At 43.7% G+C, this 17181-nt stretch overlaps 1 protein-coding gene across 1 annotated transcript in view; it reads left to right on the top strand.

Moving 5' to 3' along the window:
• Positions 1-16864, top strand: part of LOC311225733 (CD109 antigen-like) — a gene marked incomplete at its 3' end in the record, with an annotated part of 122226 nt that extends 105362 nt beyond the window's left edge. The window contains exons 24-33 of the mRNA XM_084311127.1: positions 5617-5733; positions 6712-6930; positions 7458-7599; positions 10185-10361; positions 11569-11650; positions 11984-12215; positions 12443-12614; positions 13458-13648; positions 15527-15682; positions 16730-16864. Of these exons, the coding sequence (XP_084167253.1) occupies positions 5617-5733; positions 6712-6930; positions 7458-7599; positions 10185-10361; positions 11569-11650; positions 11984-12215; positions 12443-12614; positions 13458-13648; positions 15527-15682; positions 16730-16864 (1623 nt within the window). The remainder of the gene's footprint in view (positions 1-5616; positions 5734-6711; positions 6931-7457; positions 7600-10184; positions 10362-11568; positions 11651-11983; positions 12216-12442; positions 12615-13457; positions 13649-15526; positions 15683-16729) is intronic.
• Positions 16865-17181: the final 317 nt, after the last annotated feature.

Raw genomic sequence — 17181 nt, 5'->3', positions numbered from 1 at the left:
CATGGTATTGCGAGTAAACGTTTTTATCTTCTTGAACACTTTCTGCGCCAATCACGAGTATACTCGTTATTGGCCGCCAGCGGTTAAGTGCCAATTACGAGTAGACCTATACGTGGATACTCGTTATTTGGTCCGTTTTTCTTTTTTTCAACATTAATATTCTATACACTCTCACGGACCTCGGTGTTATCATTGGAACTCATTCTGAGACCCAGAGAGTGCAATGCCGGCCAAATCCTGCTAGGTGGCAGTATCGCCTACCCTTTGAAACCTTATTTCACACTGTGTGTTACACTTTATATGGTCCGGGCGGAGAATTTGGACCCAGGCAAGTGAAACGCTTCATCCGAGCACCTTGGAACGCGTTCAGCACACTTGATGCATATTTTGTGCCATTTCATGTCAGGGACCCGATGGACATCAATACTGGAAAATCGCAATCAGACAATTGGAATATACTTTTTTCAATACCTCCTATCAAAGGTAACTAAGGACTATATGACATCAATCCTACTTTGATCCAACAATGATTTCACATCGATCGCAACGATCAACGTTTGCCGTTGCTGACGATCAGAGCATCACAAAACGACCCCCCCCCCCCCCTTTGATGCCTTCATAATACCTATTATATACCTTTGATTTGGAAATAATATCGTGTCCAGGCGAGAAACGCGAACGACTTTCGCAAAATGCACATAGCACTCCATAACTCAGCTTCCAGGAATTTGCCTGGATCACTCTGAGGCTACGTTTAGATGAGCGTTTTGTGAACAGAAACCGCAAAAGTCATCTTGCGGTTTCACTTTAAATTTTACGTTTAGACGAGCGTTTTGGGGTGGAATTCTCCGTGCAGACGACGCTGTAACGACGGAGCCCCGCTGTCACACGATTGGCGCATATGTCACATGACGTGCTGTGAAGACCCGCCCTACTCTGCCTCTGATTCGCAGACTGTGGATGGGGAATGTGATTGGACCAAAGCAGAGTCACTCACAGACAGTGGGTCCACTCACGCCGCGGGACAGATTCTTGTGTATTTAACCCTTTCACTGCCACACGACAGCCGGTTGTGTGATAGTAAAGGGTTAACCTTCTGTCGTGTGGCTGTGAAAGGGTTAAAAGTACTGCCAATGTAGCCTTCAGGTGATCTCCGTTGTCAGACATACTTGCTTTGTTTACGTCTCGGCTACTGGCGCATACCTGCTACCTGTGACGTAAGCAGTACGCGCGACCAGAGCCGTGACAACCCTTTCGTCATCGTTTTAACAGATTTATACGGTTTGCAGTTTAGACGAGAGCGCAAAGCTTTTGCGTTTCTAGGAATTCCACCCTGGAAGGTAGTCTCACTTTTTTGCGGTTTCATCCCGTAAAAACGCCGTTTCCGTATAAACGAAAGGCACATCCGAAATTTATTTTTTGCGGATTCACCTGCTAGCGTTTCCGTTTCTGAAACGATACAATATTCACCACGGGATAACACGCGAACGTATACATGAACAATTTTTACTATTTTTTACATGTTGGATGAGAGATAGTGACTGTCAAATGAGCCATAGTATTGTCTCCATAGCTATAATATAGAATATAGATATAGCTCTGCAAACATCGTGACGCACAGTAAAAATGCCTATCTTTTCGCGTGGCCCATTGACTACAGGGATGAGTAATCGCTGGCGCTGAATGAGTTAAGGTGGAAAAGTTCCTCTATGACTCAGATGTCATAGGAGTTGTTATGATGATTTTCAGCAGACTGACGGTCTCAGTAAAAGCCTCTTCTAGGTTGTTCTCATGGATGGATGTTAACGGCTACCTTTGCAAGCTGTTTGAGTTATAACGATATCCAATGGCTTGGTATGGACCCAGACGTTTGATTTCAATGTTCTCCTCCAAATTCAGGGTTTCAAACCTGTGCTTGAGTAAATAATCCACCTTGTTAATTTTCACGTAACGTCACTAGCTAGGTAGTTCACAGTAGCTGCCGTTAGCAATGAAAAGCTTCTTTGCCGACTGTAATCCGACAACTTTGAAATACAAAATGACGTTTCACTTGGGGATAGGAGCTCAGAGCCCCACTTGCCATCAAATTGATGTGAATGATAAAACACCCTTGGATTTCCCCGGTACAGCACACCTTGCATTAATATAGAGGGGCTAGCCCCATTTGTGCTATTTGAGACCTAACAATCGGGAGAAGAACGCAATCTGAAACAGCAAGGCAGAGACATGAACTAAAATACTAACAAAATGCATGTGCAATTTAGTAACATTGATACATAATACATTTGAGCAAATAATAGGCAAATCTTTAAGAATGAATAACATTTGTCTGCAGTTCTTTTTGGTGACACTTGGTGGTGCTCTGCCCCACCTGCCCCTAATGACCACAGTCGCCACTGCAAGTTGTAGAAGTTTGAATTACATCAAGTTTCAAGTTCAAGTTTCTATATTAGTTGTCATACAAATATACAGAATACTTTTATATGAAATGCTTGTTCCTATTCTGCTCCTGAGAGTGTGATAGATAAAAATAAAATAGATAAGTAAAAAATTGAAGTCAAAAGTACGTAACAAGTGTAAACAAAAGTGTTCAAAACAAAATTGTTCAATATACATATATACAATATACAATACAGAGTAGAAAAAGAAAAAAAATTGTAACTGAGTTACAATACAATATAAAGTACAATGCAGAATGGGATGAGGTACTTAGGGTAAGGTGCAATGAGGTATGAGTTGTAGTGCAAATCTTTTTACCAATAAATATAAATATAAATATATGCAGGGCTTTCAAAGAAGATGGTGCTGAGACACAACTAGGGGCCGGTCCGGGAGGCAAATACATTTGCAATAAAGAGAGCGGCCATTTCCCGCAACTTAAAAACATAATTTCGATAAAATAGCAAACACAAGGGTATATTCTTTATTTAAGTACAGTGTATAAGGTTGCACATTCGTTTAACGTTCGCGCACACACACACACACACACACACACACACACACACACACACACACACACACACACACACACACACACACACACACACACACACACACACACACACACACACACACAGAGGAACAGATGTCTGAGCAATCACGTATTAGACAATGATGTGTCAGTTTAAATTTTTTATTTTTTTTTCAAACACATGATGGCGCTGACGCATTGTCATAGTGGCGCTGCACTATGCTGGTGCTTTTATCTCACTATTATCTTAACAGTGGCTCCCAGAGTGGGGCGTCTGGGGACCCTGTGGTCCTTGAGAGGCTACCAGTGGATCTCAGGCAAAATGGAGAATCATTTATTTTAAAACATTTTATTGATCTTTTTCCCCCTCCTTTTTCCTCCGATTTTCTCCCATCCCAATGTTAGTCGTTATGCCAATTCTCAATCCCCTTCCTGGTCGCTGCGCACTTACCCCCCACAGTCGGTCTGGGAGAGTGGAGGCTATCACGTGCTTCCTCCGACACACGTCTAGCCAATCAACCGCTTCTTTTCACCTGGCAGTGCGGACTCTCACTGAGAGGGTGTAACGTGTGGAAGGATCACACTATCCCACTCAAGTCCTATCCGCGCTGAGCAGGCGCCCCGACCGAACTGTAGGAGTCGCTGTTTACAACGACCCGGACCCATCCTGCCAGCTTTCCCACCCTCTAATACTGCCAATTGTATTAGTGTGAACGGCCAGCCAAGCTGGTGACAACGCCGGGAGCTGGATTCGAACAGGCGAATCCAGCGTCTCCGGCGTTGGTGACGAACGCAATCTCCGTTACGCCACCTGACCGCCCATGGATAATCATTTCACTAATATTCTGTTCACTAAAAATTAGCTCAGTGAGAGCATATAAGAATGACTATTCTGGTCATAGGTTTCACTCTGTCCTCTGTTATCTTTACTATTGTTAATGTTTAAAGGGGAACTCCAACATTTTGGGAAATTAGCTTATTTAACATCTTCCCTGGAGTTAGACAAGAAGATACATACCTTTTTTGTCTCTGTGCGTGCATTTTAGCTTTGGGAATAGACGCTCCGTTAGCATAGCTTAGCTTCATCACTGGAAGTGAGGCAGGACAGTAGCCTTACAGTGCCTTACAGTGTATTGCAAGGTCTGACATTGACCAAATTTGAAATGCATGACCTTGGTGGGCTCTAGGTCAACTCCTGAAAAGGGGGTCAATGTCAGACCTTGCAATCAAAAGTTAGGGGGCGCACTGAAATTATGGCAAGGGTTATTAGCCCCCTAACTTTTGATTGCAAAGTCTGACATTGACCCCCTTTTCAGGAGTTGACCTAGAGCCCACCAAGGTCATGCATATCAAGTTTGGTCAATGTCAGACCTTGCAATACACTGTAAGGTGTCACGACGGGGTTAGGTTGAATGCAATAATACAGAAAGGGAAGGAATGGAGGAGGCCGAGGCGAGGAGTGAAGCTTGGAGAAGGGTGTTTACTGTAGAATCCAGTGCAATACAAGGAGAATACAGAAACTAAATAACAAACTTCACAATACAAAAACAACAAACACTAAGACTTACTAGAGGGAGAACGGTGTGACACGACGTGGAGGAACAGGGGGTAACTGGAGGAATGTCGCCACAACGAAGGGGAGACAGACAGACACCTAAATACCCCGACTAATTAACAATTAAGAACACCTGGCCAACACAGAATCACAACAACACCTAGACAATAAGCAAAGAACAACTAAACACAACTAAACACAAAAGCAACTCCTAACAACCCAAAACAGTGCATGACATCACACCAGGGAAGGGAAAGACAATGACAGTACACACCATGACACCACATTAATCAAACTATTAATTATAGTTAACACAGTAGTCAGGATGTCCAGTGTACTGGAGCGCACCGATTGTTTGTCACCACTAGAGGGTGGTAGGGCGCCAATGTCAGGCCGAGGGCCAATGTCAGATAGAGGGCATTGCCCAAAGTTAGGTGGAGGATACTGCCCAGTGTTACCATCCTGCCCAGTCCAGCCAGGACTGGGCCTAGGATCCTGACAGTAAGGCACTGTAAGGCTACTGTCCTGCCTCACTTCCAGTGATGAAGCTAAGCTATGCTAACGGAGCGTCTATTCCCAAAGCTAAAATGCACGCACAGAGACAAAAAAGGTATGTATCTTCTTGTCTAACTCCAGGGAAGATGTTAAATACTGTAAGCTAATTTCCCAAAATGTTGGAGTTCCCCGTAAACTACCTCCTTATATCACCTCCTTATATCACATTATTGGAATAGAATGGTGGAACCTATGGAACCTGTCCCTAGTGACTGGCTGGTCCTTAAGGTCCCCCGAGTTTGCTCGGAAAAGGGTGAATCTGCATTTTATTACGATGCCCTATAGTTCATGGAATGAACTTCAACAATCCCTAAAAAAGATTCTCCCCTCTATTTTTTTTTTTATTTAAGACCTTGATCACTAATCATTGTTGATCAAGTTGTGTACGTGTTTTAATCGATTTGTTATCCTTGCTTTTGTCTACCCTCGTCTTGTTGTCTTATTGTTGTGATTTTATATGCTGTGATTTCTAGGCTGTATTTACCTGTAAGATGTTTAACCAAAGTTGAACCACATTGTGTGCATTGTTCCTCAGCTGACAGTATCCCAGGACATCTCCTTGTGCCTGAACGTCCCATCATGTCTCATCAGAGGAGAGGAGCTTGTCCTGGAGGTGACCGTCTTCAACCATCTGGAGCAGGACATACAGGAGGTACTGGAGCTAAATATACTACCACTCTCAAAGCAAAAATCGCTAATGTCAATAAACTACTGCATCCATTCTATTGTAGATGTGTGACCTTTGATACAGTTGCGTTGTTGAGTCGTTAGTATCCTGTGGAACAGCCATCAGACTATAAGGCCTCACTGTGCCTCACTGAGCGCAGAGTAACAGTATAGATTCTTGCATATCTTCCTGGACATTTACTACATCTACATTTGACATTTTAAATGTTTTACTGTACATTTTACTTTATATTACTGTATATTTTTGGCATGTATATTTTAGAATGTATATACATATTTTAGAATGTATATCTTTGACTGTATTATTATTCTTATTTTAGATTTTTGACTACCTAAATATTTATTGTGAGTAGGGATGCTCGATATTGGCTTTTTTACCGATACCGATATACCGATATTGGCCAACTCTTAATTTCCGATACCGATATCAACCGATACCGATATATGCAGGGTTTCCCCCCCAAAAAATGAATAATTTCAGGTAATTAACATTACATATCTCTTGTTGTGGAATTAACACAACATTATGCATACTTTTGACAATAAATAAAATCAGAATTTGTTCTTACTTGCTTGCCTGGGTAAATAAAGGTTCTATAAATGTTTAAAATTTTTTTTTTTTTTTTTTTTTGAAAACCGATACCGATATTTTCCGATATCACATTTTAATGCCGATATCGGCAGATAATATCGGTAGGCCGATAATATCGGACATCCCTAATTGTGAGCGATCTGTGGTGCTGAATTTCCCTCGGGATCAATAAAGTACTTCTATTCTATTCTATTCTATTCTATTCAATACCAACGTCGGTTCTGTCTCATTCTTTCCTCATGCGACCTCCAGTATCAACCCATGTCAACACAGTCAAACGTTCCGCTCTCACGCTCGGTGCCCGTTTCCCGTCTGCCCTCGCGGCTCTTGTGGTTTGTTGTCTCCACACAGGTCATCCTGTTGGTAGCGGAGAGCGAGGCCTACGAGTTTGTCCTGGCAGAGCCGTGGGACGTCTCCATGGCGAACGCACGGATAGTCCACGTGGGGAGTCTGAGCGCCGCCTCGGCCCTCTTCCCCATTAGGCTGCTGGCTCTGGGAGACGTGGACATCGCCGTGGACGCCGTGTCTGCGGAGGCCACCGACAGTGTCGTTCGCACTGTCCACGTGAAGGTGTGACGCGGCTCAAACACTAATATATAGCACTCGGATCTAGTAGGAAGTATGAATCCTGGGATTGTTCCTATTCTATTCTAGAATGCTGAGTAAATCAAATCAAATGTATTTGTAAGGCCCGACAACACACGTTAATGTCCCCATGGGCCGGACACGTCTTCTTTAAACAAGTCAAGAAGAAACATCACAATAAATAAAAAACAAAGACAAAAATACCAGAAAATCCAAAATAGAATGTAAAATAAATAAATAAAATAAATGCAACACTCCCAGACATACCCCCCCCCCCCCCCCCCCCCCCCCCCCCCCCCACACACACACATAAACATGTTTTTCTCTCCAGAATACTACAGTACGCCTTTATAAGGAGTCCTACGTGGTATACAGTTATATGTATACAGATTAGTATACAGTTAATCCTATAACACTGAATGACTTCCATGTTCCTACCGCCGGGGGGAGTGGAGCAGGCCTTTTCCCAGACTCTGTTCCTATAACACTGAATGACTTCCATGTTCCTACAGCCGGGGGGAGTGGAGCAGGCTTTCTCCCAGACTCTGTTCCTGGAGCTGGCTCCGAGGGAGCGCAACCTCTCCAGAAGCGTCTCCTTCTCCTTCCCTCCAGATGTGGTCGCGGGCAGCCAGAGGGCCCATGTGGCAGTGGTTGGTATGTGTACAATTGCCCCCCCCCCCTCCCTGTTTCTGCCAATGCCGGGTTCCATTTGAGCAGTGGTTTATGTTGACATTTGAGCAAATTCAAACACATGCCACACTTCTCAGCGTGTGTTTTGACGATGGCCCTCGGGGCTAGTGCGGAGATCCAGGTCCCGAAGTATACTGTCCCGAAAGTGGATTCCGAAAGGGTGCAGCCTTATCGCTCCCTGTAGAAAGCGGAAACGATAGCCATCAAAATAGGAATGTTTACAAATGGGCAGACTCTGAACAGCTGTCCGGTTGTTTGGCTTAGCTCCATGCAGGTTGAGGGATGTTGGGCATTGGACATGGTAGAGAGGCAAGCCTGTAGCTATTTTGTCGATTGAAGCCAAACATATGGCCCCCTATGCTTGTTTTGGTTGTCCACTTTACTAAATATCCATCAAGTGACCGGGATGTGTGGCCTTGTTTATTGTGATGTTGTTTTACGACCTAGTTCCCCATTCTCTTCATATCTTGTGTTTCTCCACCTCTTTGGTTTTCCAAGTGGCTGTTTGAACTGTGCAACTTGAATTGTCCTTTGCCTGTGATTCCAATATTCCCAGAATTGAGTGTATGTTTCTTGGTTGGTTCTGTGGTTGGAAAACAAGAAATGTGAAACGTTCTTTACTCTTATATTCGTACGTGTTACTCCAGTGGTTTACAAACATTACCAACATAGACATATCTTTTACAGCCACAAAGTACAGAAACAACAAAGACCTTTTGTCTAATGTTAGTCTTTGTATCGAGAGCTCAGTCAATCAACACTAGAGAATGAAAACATGTCTATGTTCATTTTTGGAAGTAGAGCCATCCATTTGTTTACATTTGGTTTACTCATTGGGCCTTTAAATACTCTGGTCATGTAACCACGTGACTGTCACTATTATGTATCAAGCCACACAGATAAGTTAAAACTTTAAAATATTTGTTATTACTGTTACAAACTGGCTCAAGCTCGCAACAAGAAAGGGGAGACACAGGCACAATTTAAGAAATAACAAAGAATTTATTACAACTAAACTAAATGAGCAGCCAATATATATGAGTATCAGTGTGTCAGCAGTCTGTGGATGAGTGTATGTGCAGCATGAATGTTGTAGGTTTGGTTGCTGTCTTTAGTTCATTTGCTTTGGTTGCTTTCTTTGCTTTTACACCTACAACACTCATCCACACACTGCTGACACACTGATATATATATATATACTCATATATATTGGCTGCTCATTTAGTTTAAATTCTTAGTTATTTCTTAAATTGTGCCTGTGTCTCCCCTTTCTTGTTGCGCTTGGGGTGTGCCCCAATTAGCCTGACGAGTCTTCCCCAGCTCTGCTCTGCCAGCTCACCCCACCAATCCTGTGAATCAAGGACACAGAGCAGAGCAAGCAAACACAATGTGGGGGAGGGTCGTCACATTACCACCACTACCACCATTACCACCACCACTACCACCACTACCACCATTACCACCACCACCACTGCCAACACCATTACCAACACAAACACCACCACCACCACTGCCAACACCATTACCAACACCATTACCAACACTAACACCACCACCACCACTGCCAACACCATTACCAACACCACCACTACCACCATTACCAACACCACCACCACCACCACTGCCAACACCAACACCACTACCGCCATTACCAACACCACCACTACCACCATTACCAACACCACCACCACCACCACTGCCAACACCAACACCACTACCGCCATTACCAACACCACCACTACCACCATTACCAACACCACCACCACCACCACTGCCAACACCAACACCACCACCACCAACACCATTACCAACACCACCACTGCCAAAACCATTACCAACACTACCACCAACAACACCATTACCAACACCACCAACACCACCAACACCCCTACCAATACCACCACTACCAACACCACCAACACCCCTACCAATACCACCACTACCAACACCACCAACACCCCTACCAATACCACCACTACCAACACCACCACTACCAACACCATTACCAACACCACTACCAACACCATTACCAACACCACTACCAACACCACTACCAACACCATTACCAACACCACTACCAACACCCCTACCAAAACCATCACTACCACCACCACCACTACCACCATTAGCAACACCACCAACACCATTACCAACACCACCACCACCACCACCACCACCATCACAACCACAATTACCTCCACCAACCACACCCTCATCACTGCAATTACCATCACCACCACTAACACCACCATCACTGCCATCACCATCACCACGTTTATAAGCTTGAATTCCTTGCACATTCCTTATCCAACCCCACACCAGCCTGGTGGTATAACAAACTGCTCCGTCTCCTCTCTCTCCTCCTGACCAGCACAGAATCTCTCATTGCATTCAATCTACAAATCATCTTTCTCCTCTGTTTTTATTTGGTCTGAAATATCATCTATATTCCACACATGAATATGCCTCCTGTCAAACATGATCCCTAGCTACAGTATATCAACAAGCTGTACTTTCTCTCTCCTTCCTTCCTGTGTTGCTTCACACAGGCGATATCCTGGCCCTCTCCATAGACAGCTTGGACTCCTTGGTTCAGATGCCCCACGGCTGTGGGGAGCAGAATATGATCCATTTTGCGCCGAGTGTCTACGTTCTCCAGTACCTGTCCAAGTCAGCCGGGGCCAATGAGATGCTCAGGACCAGAGCTCTGGGCTACATGATGGAAGGTGATCACTTTTAACATGACGTGATATCATGGGTGTGTCAAGGTAGTTGGTAGGGATGTACCTACTGTATACTGGTATTGGATACCGGGTTGATATCACGCTGAAATAGGCTTTCGGGAGAATTTCCCCTAATACTAAAACCTGATACAGGGATAAATGTGTGTGACACGTTGGAAAAGCCTCTTGACCTTCTGTACTTCTGACAGGTAGAAAGAAGATACAGATGTCTCTAATGGAGGAAATGGATTATATCGGAATATATCCCGTGACCTGAAAGTAATGGTGTAAACCTATACTAATGGAAGTTTAGAACCCATTTTATCCATTTTAATATTTACAGTGTATTTGTGTTGGTACTTATGCAAGCGTAATGGGGGCATCCATGTAATGGGGCCAGTACAGAGATACTCAGAAGGAGCTTCTATCCCCCAGGCCATCAGGATGCTCAATGACAATGACACTATGTAACAACCCATCATCTACACTCACTGCACACACATCCAAATGTAGGCCTACACACTCACTTTAAACAAACACTCACCTTACCACTCACTTTACTCACTTTAGACACTTTAACACACTTTATATGTATCTATTATTAAAGAGATTTGCACTACATTCATACCTCATTTGCACCCTACCATACATTCTGTACCTCATCTCATTTCTGCATTGTACCTCACTGTTACCCATTTTACTCTGTATTGTATATTGTATGTATATTGACTGAACATTCCTTTACTTACTTCTTAATAACTTTTCTTTACTGTATGTAGCACACTCTCAGGGGCTCATACAGAAACAAGCATTTCATCATAAAGTATTCTGTATTTTATTAGGACAAATAATAAACAAACTTGAAACTTGAGTCATAGTTCATGTAATCAAGTTAAAGGGATAGTTCGGATTTTTGGACATTAAGTTGTATGGAATACTTGCTAGTAGTGTAGTTGATGTAATGCCATTAGCTTGAGCCAGGAAGCATAAAAAAGGCAAGAAAATGAGGTCACGTGACAAAAAAGTGTTGTTAATACACACCTTATGCAGGCAAAAGCTTCAGTCACCATCCTCGATTCATGTTGGAACGTGGCCCAGCCGTGTGGCGCTGTGATGCGCTGGGAAGTATTCCATAGCAAGGATTCCATACAAGCAAGTGCAAGGCCTAACAAGGATGTGTGGTCGATTTATTTTCTCTACTCCTGTCCAGGTTACCAGAGGGAGCTGTCCTACCAGAGAGACGACGGGTCCTTCAGTGCCTTCGGAGCCAGTGACACCTCAGGCAGCACATGGTACTGTAGGTCACCAGTGAACACGATAGTACATGGTCTCATTAACATACCATAAGGAACTATACTGTATATTTGCACTGTATAAAAAGACAACTCACTGCTCTTTAGTGTTTATGAATAAACCACAGGAATACTATAAATCACTAGGGGTTCGCCCTTTGGCTGACGTTAACGTTTCCCATGCGGGAGAGACTTGGGTTCGAATCCAGGTGTGTCACAGTGGTGCCGTGACCTAGGACTGGTAGGTAGCCGATGTTACCTCCACCCTTTTGATCTCTAAACGCCATGCAGTTCCTGACCACCGACCACCCCTCCCTCCCCCTCCTATCCCAGGCTGACAGCGTTCGTGCTGAGGTCTCTCCTCCAGGCCCAGCCCTTCATGCAGGTGGACCAGAGCGTCATCTCCAGGGCCGTGGCCTGGCTGCTCTCCCACCAGGGAGCCCAGGGACAGTTCACTGAGGTGGGCAGGGTCCTCCACACGGCCCTGCAGGGAGGCATGGAGGACGGGGACGTGACGCTCACCGCCTACGTGCTGATGGCCCTGCTGGAGGACCAGATCTATGTGGTGAGGGAGAGGGACGTGTAATGGTCAGACCGTGGTTGGGAGAAGGCATGACTGATATGAGTTAGTTTTACATAGGACAGTTCAAAATATATTCCATTATCGTGCAGGCTATTTTCACAATTTCAAATATATCATACGTGGGTACAATAATACTAATTCAAGAGTCTTTGCCATTATGCTTTCCTTCATCTGCGCTGAATATGAAATATTCATTCCTCTGTGTGCAGGACAATTTTCCACAGAATGTGTCCATGGCCAGGGGGTATCTGGAGAACAAAGTGTCCAGCGGGATAGTCAGTAACTACAGCCTGTGTCTGGTGTCCTATGCCTTAGCCCTGGCTAACAGTCCAGCAGCAGCTACAGCCCTGGGCGAGCTCAGCAGGAGAGCCGACTACATAGGTAACGTCAATCCAAGTTCCATGGTCAGGAAATGCCCAAGGCTACTGTATATATTACACATTTGCAAGTGCGATGTCGGAGGGTTATGGTTTGTTGTATATTATTCAACATCCTTCACAAATGATTTTATTGAGATGGGCCATGTAATACGTTCATAGTGTTCATAAGTATTCATACATAGGCATGTTAGACATTGGGATTGGGATTGATTGGGTTGCTGCTTCATTGAGCGCTTATCCTTATCACTAGGGCACAACTGTCTTGTATTTTATTATAAAGACAGATGTAGGTCTAAGACAATCTTTACATTTCATGATTCTAAAGGTGCTTCAGTGAGACCAAAAGACATTCTCTGTATTCTACTCTTAACCGTTCAAGCACTACAGTAGCATTGTCCGAATACTACTACTACTACTACTACTACTACTACTACTACTACTACTACTACTACTACTACTACTACTACTACTACTACTACTACTACTACTACTACTACTACTACTACTGAATTTGAGTGTGGTGTAGTTGGCAAATATTTCTCCCAACATCTGGTTACTTAAAAGGCCAGGCTGGTACTTATTTCTGCATTTGAACGAGTAGACGTTGGAAAACACTAGGAAGCAGTGTGAGGGAATGTGATCTGTGATGGTAAAATAAGAACCAAAGTGACCGTAGATGTGGCTCAGCATCGGGCTCCAGTGTGGAAATAAATGCAGTATGCTTTAATTATTACAGTATGTTCTGCATGTCAGCGGTACCAAATACTCCTGAATTCAGCATTCTAAGAAAACATCGTCACTGTATCAGTGTATCATATACCCTGCCTTGTCTTGTTCACTCCAGATGGGGCCATGCTGTGGAGACCGTCCGGTGGCCGGGGGTCAAACGGGTGGCAACCCCCCTCTGCACAGATAGAGATGGTTGCCTATGTGCTGCTGGCTCTGTACCGCCGTGCCAGTGTGGTGGAGGGCATTGGCCTCATGAAATGGTTAAGTCTGCAAAGAAACCCCCAGGGGGCCTACGGAACCACGCAGGTAAGGACACCACCTTGACTACACTGTGAATGGAGAACAACAGGCCCGTGGTGGTGATGTCCACATCAACAGAGAGGTCTCTCTTAGTCCTATAGTCTCTAACAGCCCTATTTTGGGGGAATTGTGCACTTTGTGATAAAAGCAAGACATTTTGCACATGCCTTGGTTTTTTTGTGTGTGTGTGTTTTTAGCTATAGCCATTGCAGATTTTGCCTATATACAAGAGGACAAGGGGGGGGGGAAATAATTGTTTAGGTGTGTTAGATGTGTGCATTTAAAAAATATATATTTGCAGAATTGTGCCAAAAATAAGTCCCCCAAAAGGTATACTTTCAGTGATATTTTCTTCTCCAATTTGGACAATAAGGTCCTTGACTTTAATTATTTTATTTGTATTTATTTTATTTAACCTTTATTTAACCAGGCAGGTCAATTAAGACAATTCATTTACAATGGCGGCCTGGCGAGAGGACAAAACGGTCTCTCGAAGGGTAACAGGGAAAGGGGGAAAAAATGTTAATAAATAAAAATAGAAAAGAGATACATACACACACAGAGGTAAGGGAAATAGTTAAAACATGCATCAAACAAACAACCAAATAAAATTACAAGGTATGTAATACATGAAGCAGAACAGACAAATTACTGTTAAAAGGCAAGGTGTGTGTAAACAAATCTGCAATAGAGTTAAAAGTAGGGAGGGTGACCAAGTTGGAAATGTTCAGTCTTTTGCATCTCATTGCAACAGCTGGGAGTCGCAAATTGGAAGGAGGATTGACCAAAGGAAGTGTTAATAGGGAGTTATAGGGAATACTAGTCATACTTTGTAGCAAAATTGTATTTCCCACAGCACAGGGCCTAGTGCTTACCATACATGTGCTTATACTCTTTCAGAAAATAATTCATTCAGCATTGAAATAAATCTAAAAAAAACTACTTGGTCTTGGTCGACTAACCTATTATGAAAATCAACTATAGTAAAACTAGTAGTAGTAGTATTCCTGTGGGTTTTCTTGTATGCACTAAATACTATTAGTTTATAACATAGTATTTCTATTGAAATGGTGAATCACTACAGCATTTCTGTGTTAAATCCATAGTGTGTATGAAAAAACTTTTGTGTACACCAATTGTGTATGGGGAAAAAACTGTAATACAATATGTTTACTATAGTTCATTTTTTTTTTTTTTTTACTTTTGGCCATTCCGCTGGCTCTTTTTTGCGTTTATCGCATTTTACTCTGGTCAAGAATGACCGACAGAAACAGGCTGAAGGGGTTCAGATGGGGGGAAGACACTCTGGGAAAGGCACGGCTGCAGTCCGGGATTCGAACTCGCTAAACCCCAGATCCGTGACGAGCACGGTTGTCCCCGGCGCCGAAATAGCGCTCGAGGTACGCGGTGAGCTACTGGAGCTCCCCGTACTATAGTTCATTTTCATATAAGTTAACTGACCTACTCATCTAATCAACTAAAGAGGGGACAGCTCTAGTTTCTAGTATCTTTGCCATAAAGTGAATGTAGCTTAACTTTGGAGCAAAATCCACCTCCTTGCCAGTAAACTACTGTAGCATGACAGGGCCGGTATCTCTGGATTCCTCAAGATGTCTAGTTTTATATGATATCAGTACAAAATTTAGCCCAGTAGAGCCCTTTAAATATGGTAATAAAATAGCCGTCTTTAACAAGGCAGGCTGGGGGCTCAACATTCCGGAACCCTCAGACAGACTGCGAGTTGAGGATTCCTGATTGTTACGGCAGTAAATGAGAGACAATTCAAAGCTAGAGAGCGATAAGGAACTCAAACCAACCCTTCAGATAATTTCACCCCAATTCTGTGCTATGTATTTGACCCTTGACCCCTTGTGTCTTCTTCAGGACACAGTAGTGGCCCTGCAGGCTCTGTCCTGCTATGCTGCCTTCAGTGGGGCTATCGCCCTCGACCTCAGGCTCAAGATCCACACCTCCCCCTCCGGCTCAGTCTCCCACCTCAGTATCAACTCCACCAACTACCTGTCGTACCAGAAGAGAGAGGTAATGGACCATATTCACACAGCGGCCATATTGCGCTTACGTCATGGTCAGGCTGCGGTCCTTTCCACCTTGGGTGGTGAATATGGTCAATGGGTGCCTTTTTATTTCACTAAACTGGGGGAAGAATCCAGATTGATCCATGCACTGTATTTAAGTTATATCTGTCATGGTTCGTAAAAGCATTAAAAACCCGGAATAGCTAGCCTACATGTCATGAAAACTTGTCTCAATGTACTTCAGTGGGCAAAGCTCAGCTGAACGGAAATCCAGAGCCAAAATGGCGCCAGGCAAACAGAACACGGAACAGAGTGGCAGAAAGCCACCAGTAGTAATGCAGATGGATCTAGTTAACCTTTGATGAAAGGACAAGCCAAATCATGTCCCCTCTCTCTCTCTCTCTCTCTCTCTCTCTCTCTCTCTCTCTCTCTCTCTCTCTCTCTCTCTCTCTCTCTCTCTCTCTCTCTTCTCTCTCTCAGATTGTTGCAGAAAGAGATCTACTTATTGACGTGTCCATGGAGGGAAGAGGATTCGCCTTATTTCAGGTGCAGCTATAAAACTACTGTATCCACTTGTACTCATATACCAGATGTACCGATACCAGATTACTCACTGAACACAACAGCTGTGCACAACATCTCCCCCCCCCCCCCCAATCTACTGCATCGTGAATGCTATATCAAAACGGGTCAATGCAAATGCAGCACCGTAATATACACCGCATTCATTGAGCAGTAAACATCTGGAACGCATACCGTCGCTCCTCTGCGCGCGCTTAGTGTCCAGATCGTATCGCTCGGTGGTGAAAGGCTTGGGATTCTTGGTTTATATTGTTAAGAAACCCCTGATAAACATCCTGTCTTTGGTTGTTGTCCTTATCTGGACAACAAACGAGTTAACGAATCCTGATTAGATCCTTCTTTTGTTATTTTGCATTGGATTAAAAAGAAAAAAACGTACAAATGTCTGCATCATATGTCACGTCCTATTGTTTTGCAGCCTTTGTGATGAACTGTACATTCACCACACTCTCTCTCACCCACCGTCCAGATGAACGCCTTCTACAACCTGGAGGCCAGAGTGCTCCAAGACACCACAGACCACGAGGCCTTCTCCCTGAACGTGGTCGTCACTGATAGTGAGAAAGACCTCGATCATATACTGTTGTCTATATGCACCAGGTGAGTCTTTTTAACGTACGGTTTGCTCACTGTTAAACACACACTTAAACAAAAACAAAAAACGTTAAAAGAAAACTTCTATTCTTCGTACTGACTTTAACTATTATGCACTCTGCTACTAAGGAATAACATAACAATATCTTCCAAAATAAGATATTCCTTTATTGATCCCCTTGGGGAAATTCAGGAATCTACCTCACCTATATTATTACCTACCATGCTAATGTGTCTATACTACTATGCACTCAATACTGTAGCACTCAGGTTCAACACACTGTTTGACGAACAATATCACTTGCCCTTAAGCTGCCAGAGTTGTAC

The sequence above is a fragment of the Notolepis coatsorum genome (assembly GCF_963971535.1).
Source record: "Notolepis coatsorum genome assembly, chromosome: 3".
NCBI classification, from domain to species: Eukaryota; Metazoa; Chordata; class Actinopteri; order Aulopiformes; family Paralepididae; genus Notolepis; species Notolepis coatsorum.
This window is presented reverse-complemented; position numbering and strand designations above follow the sequence as displayed.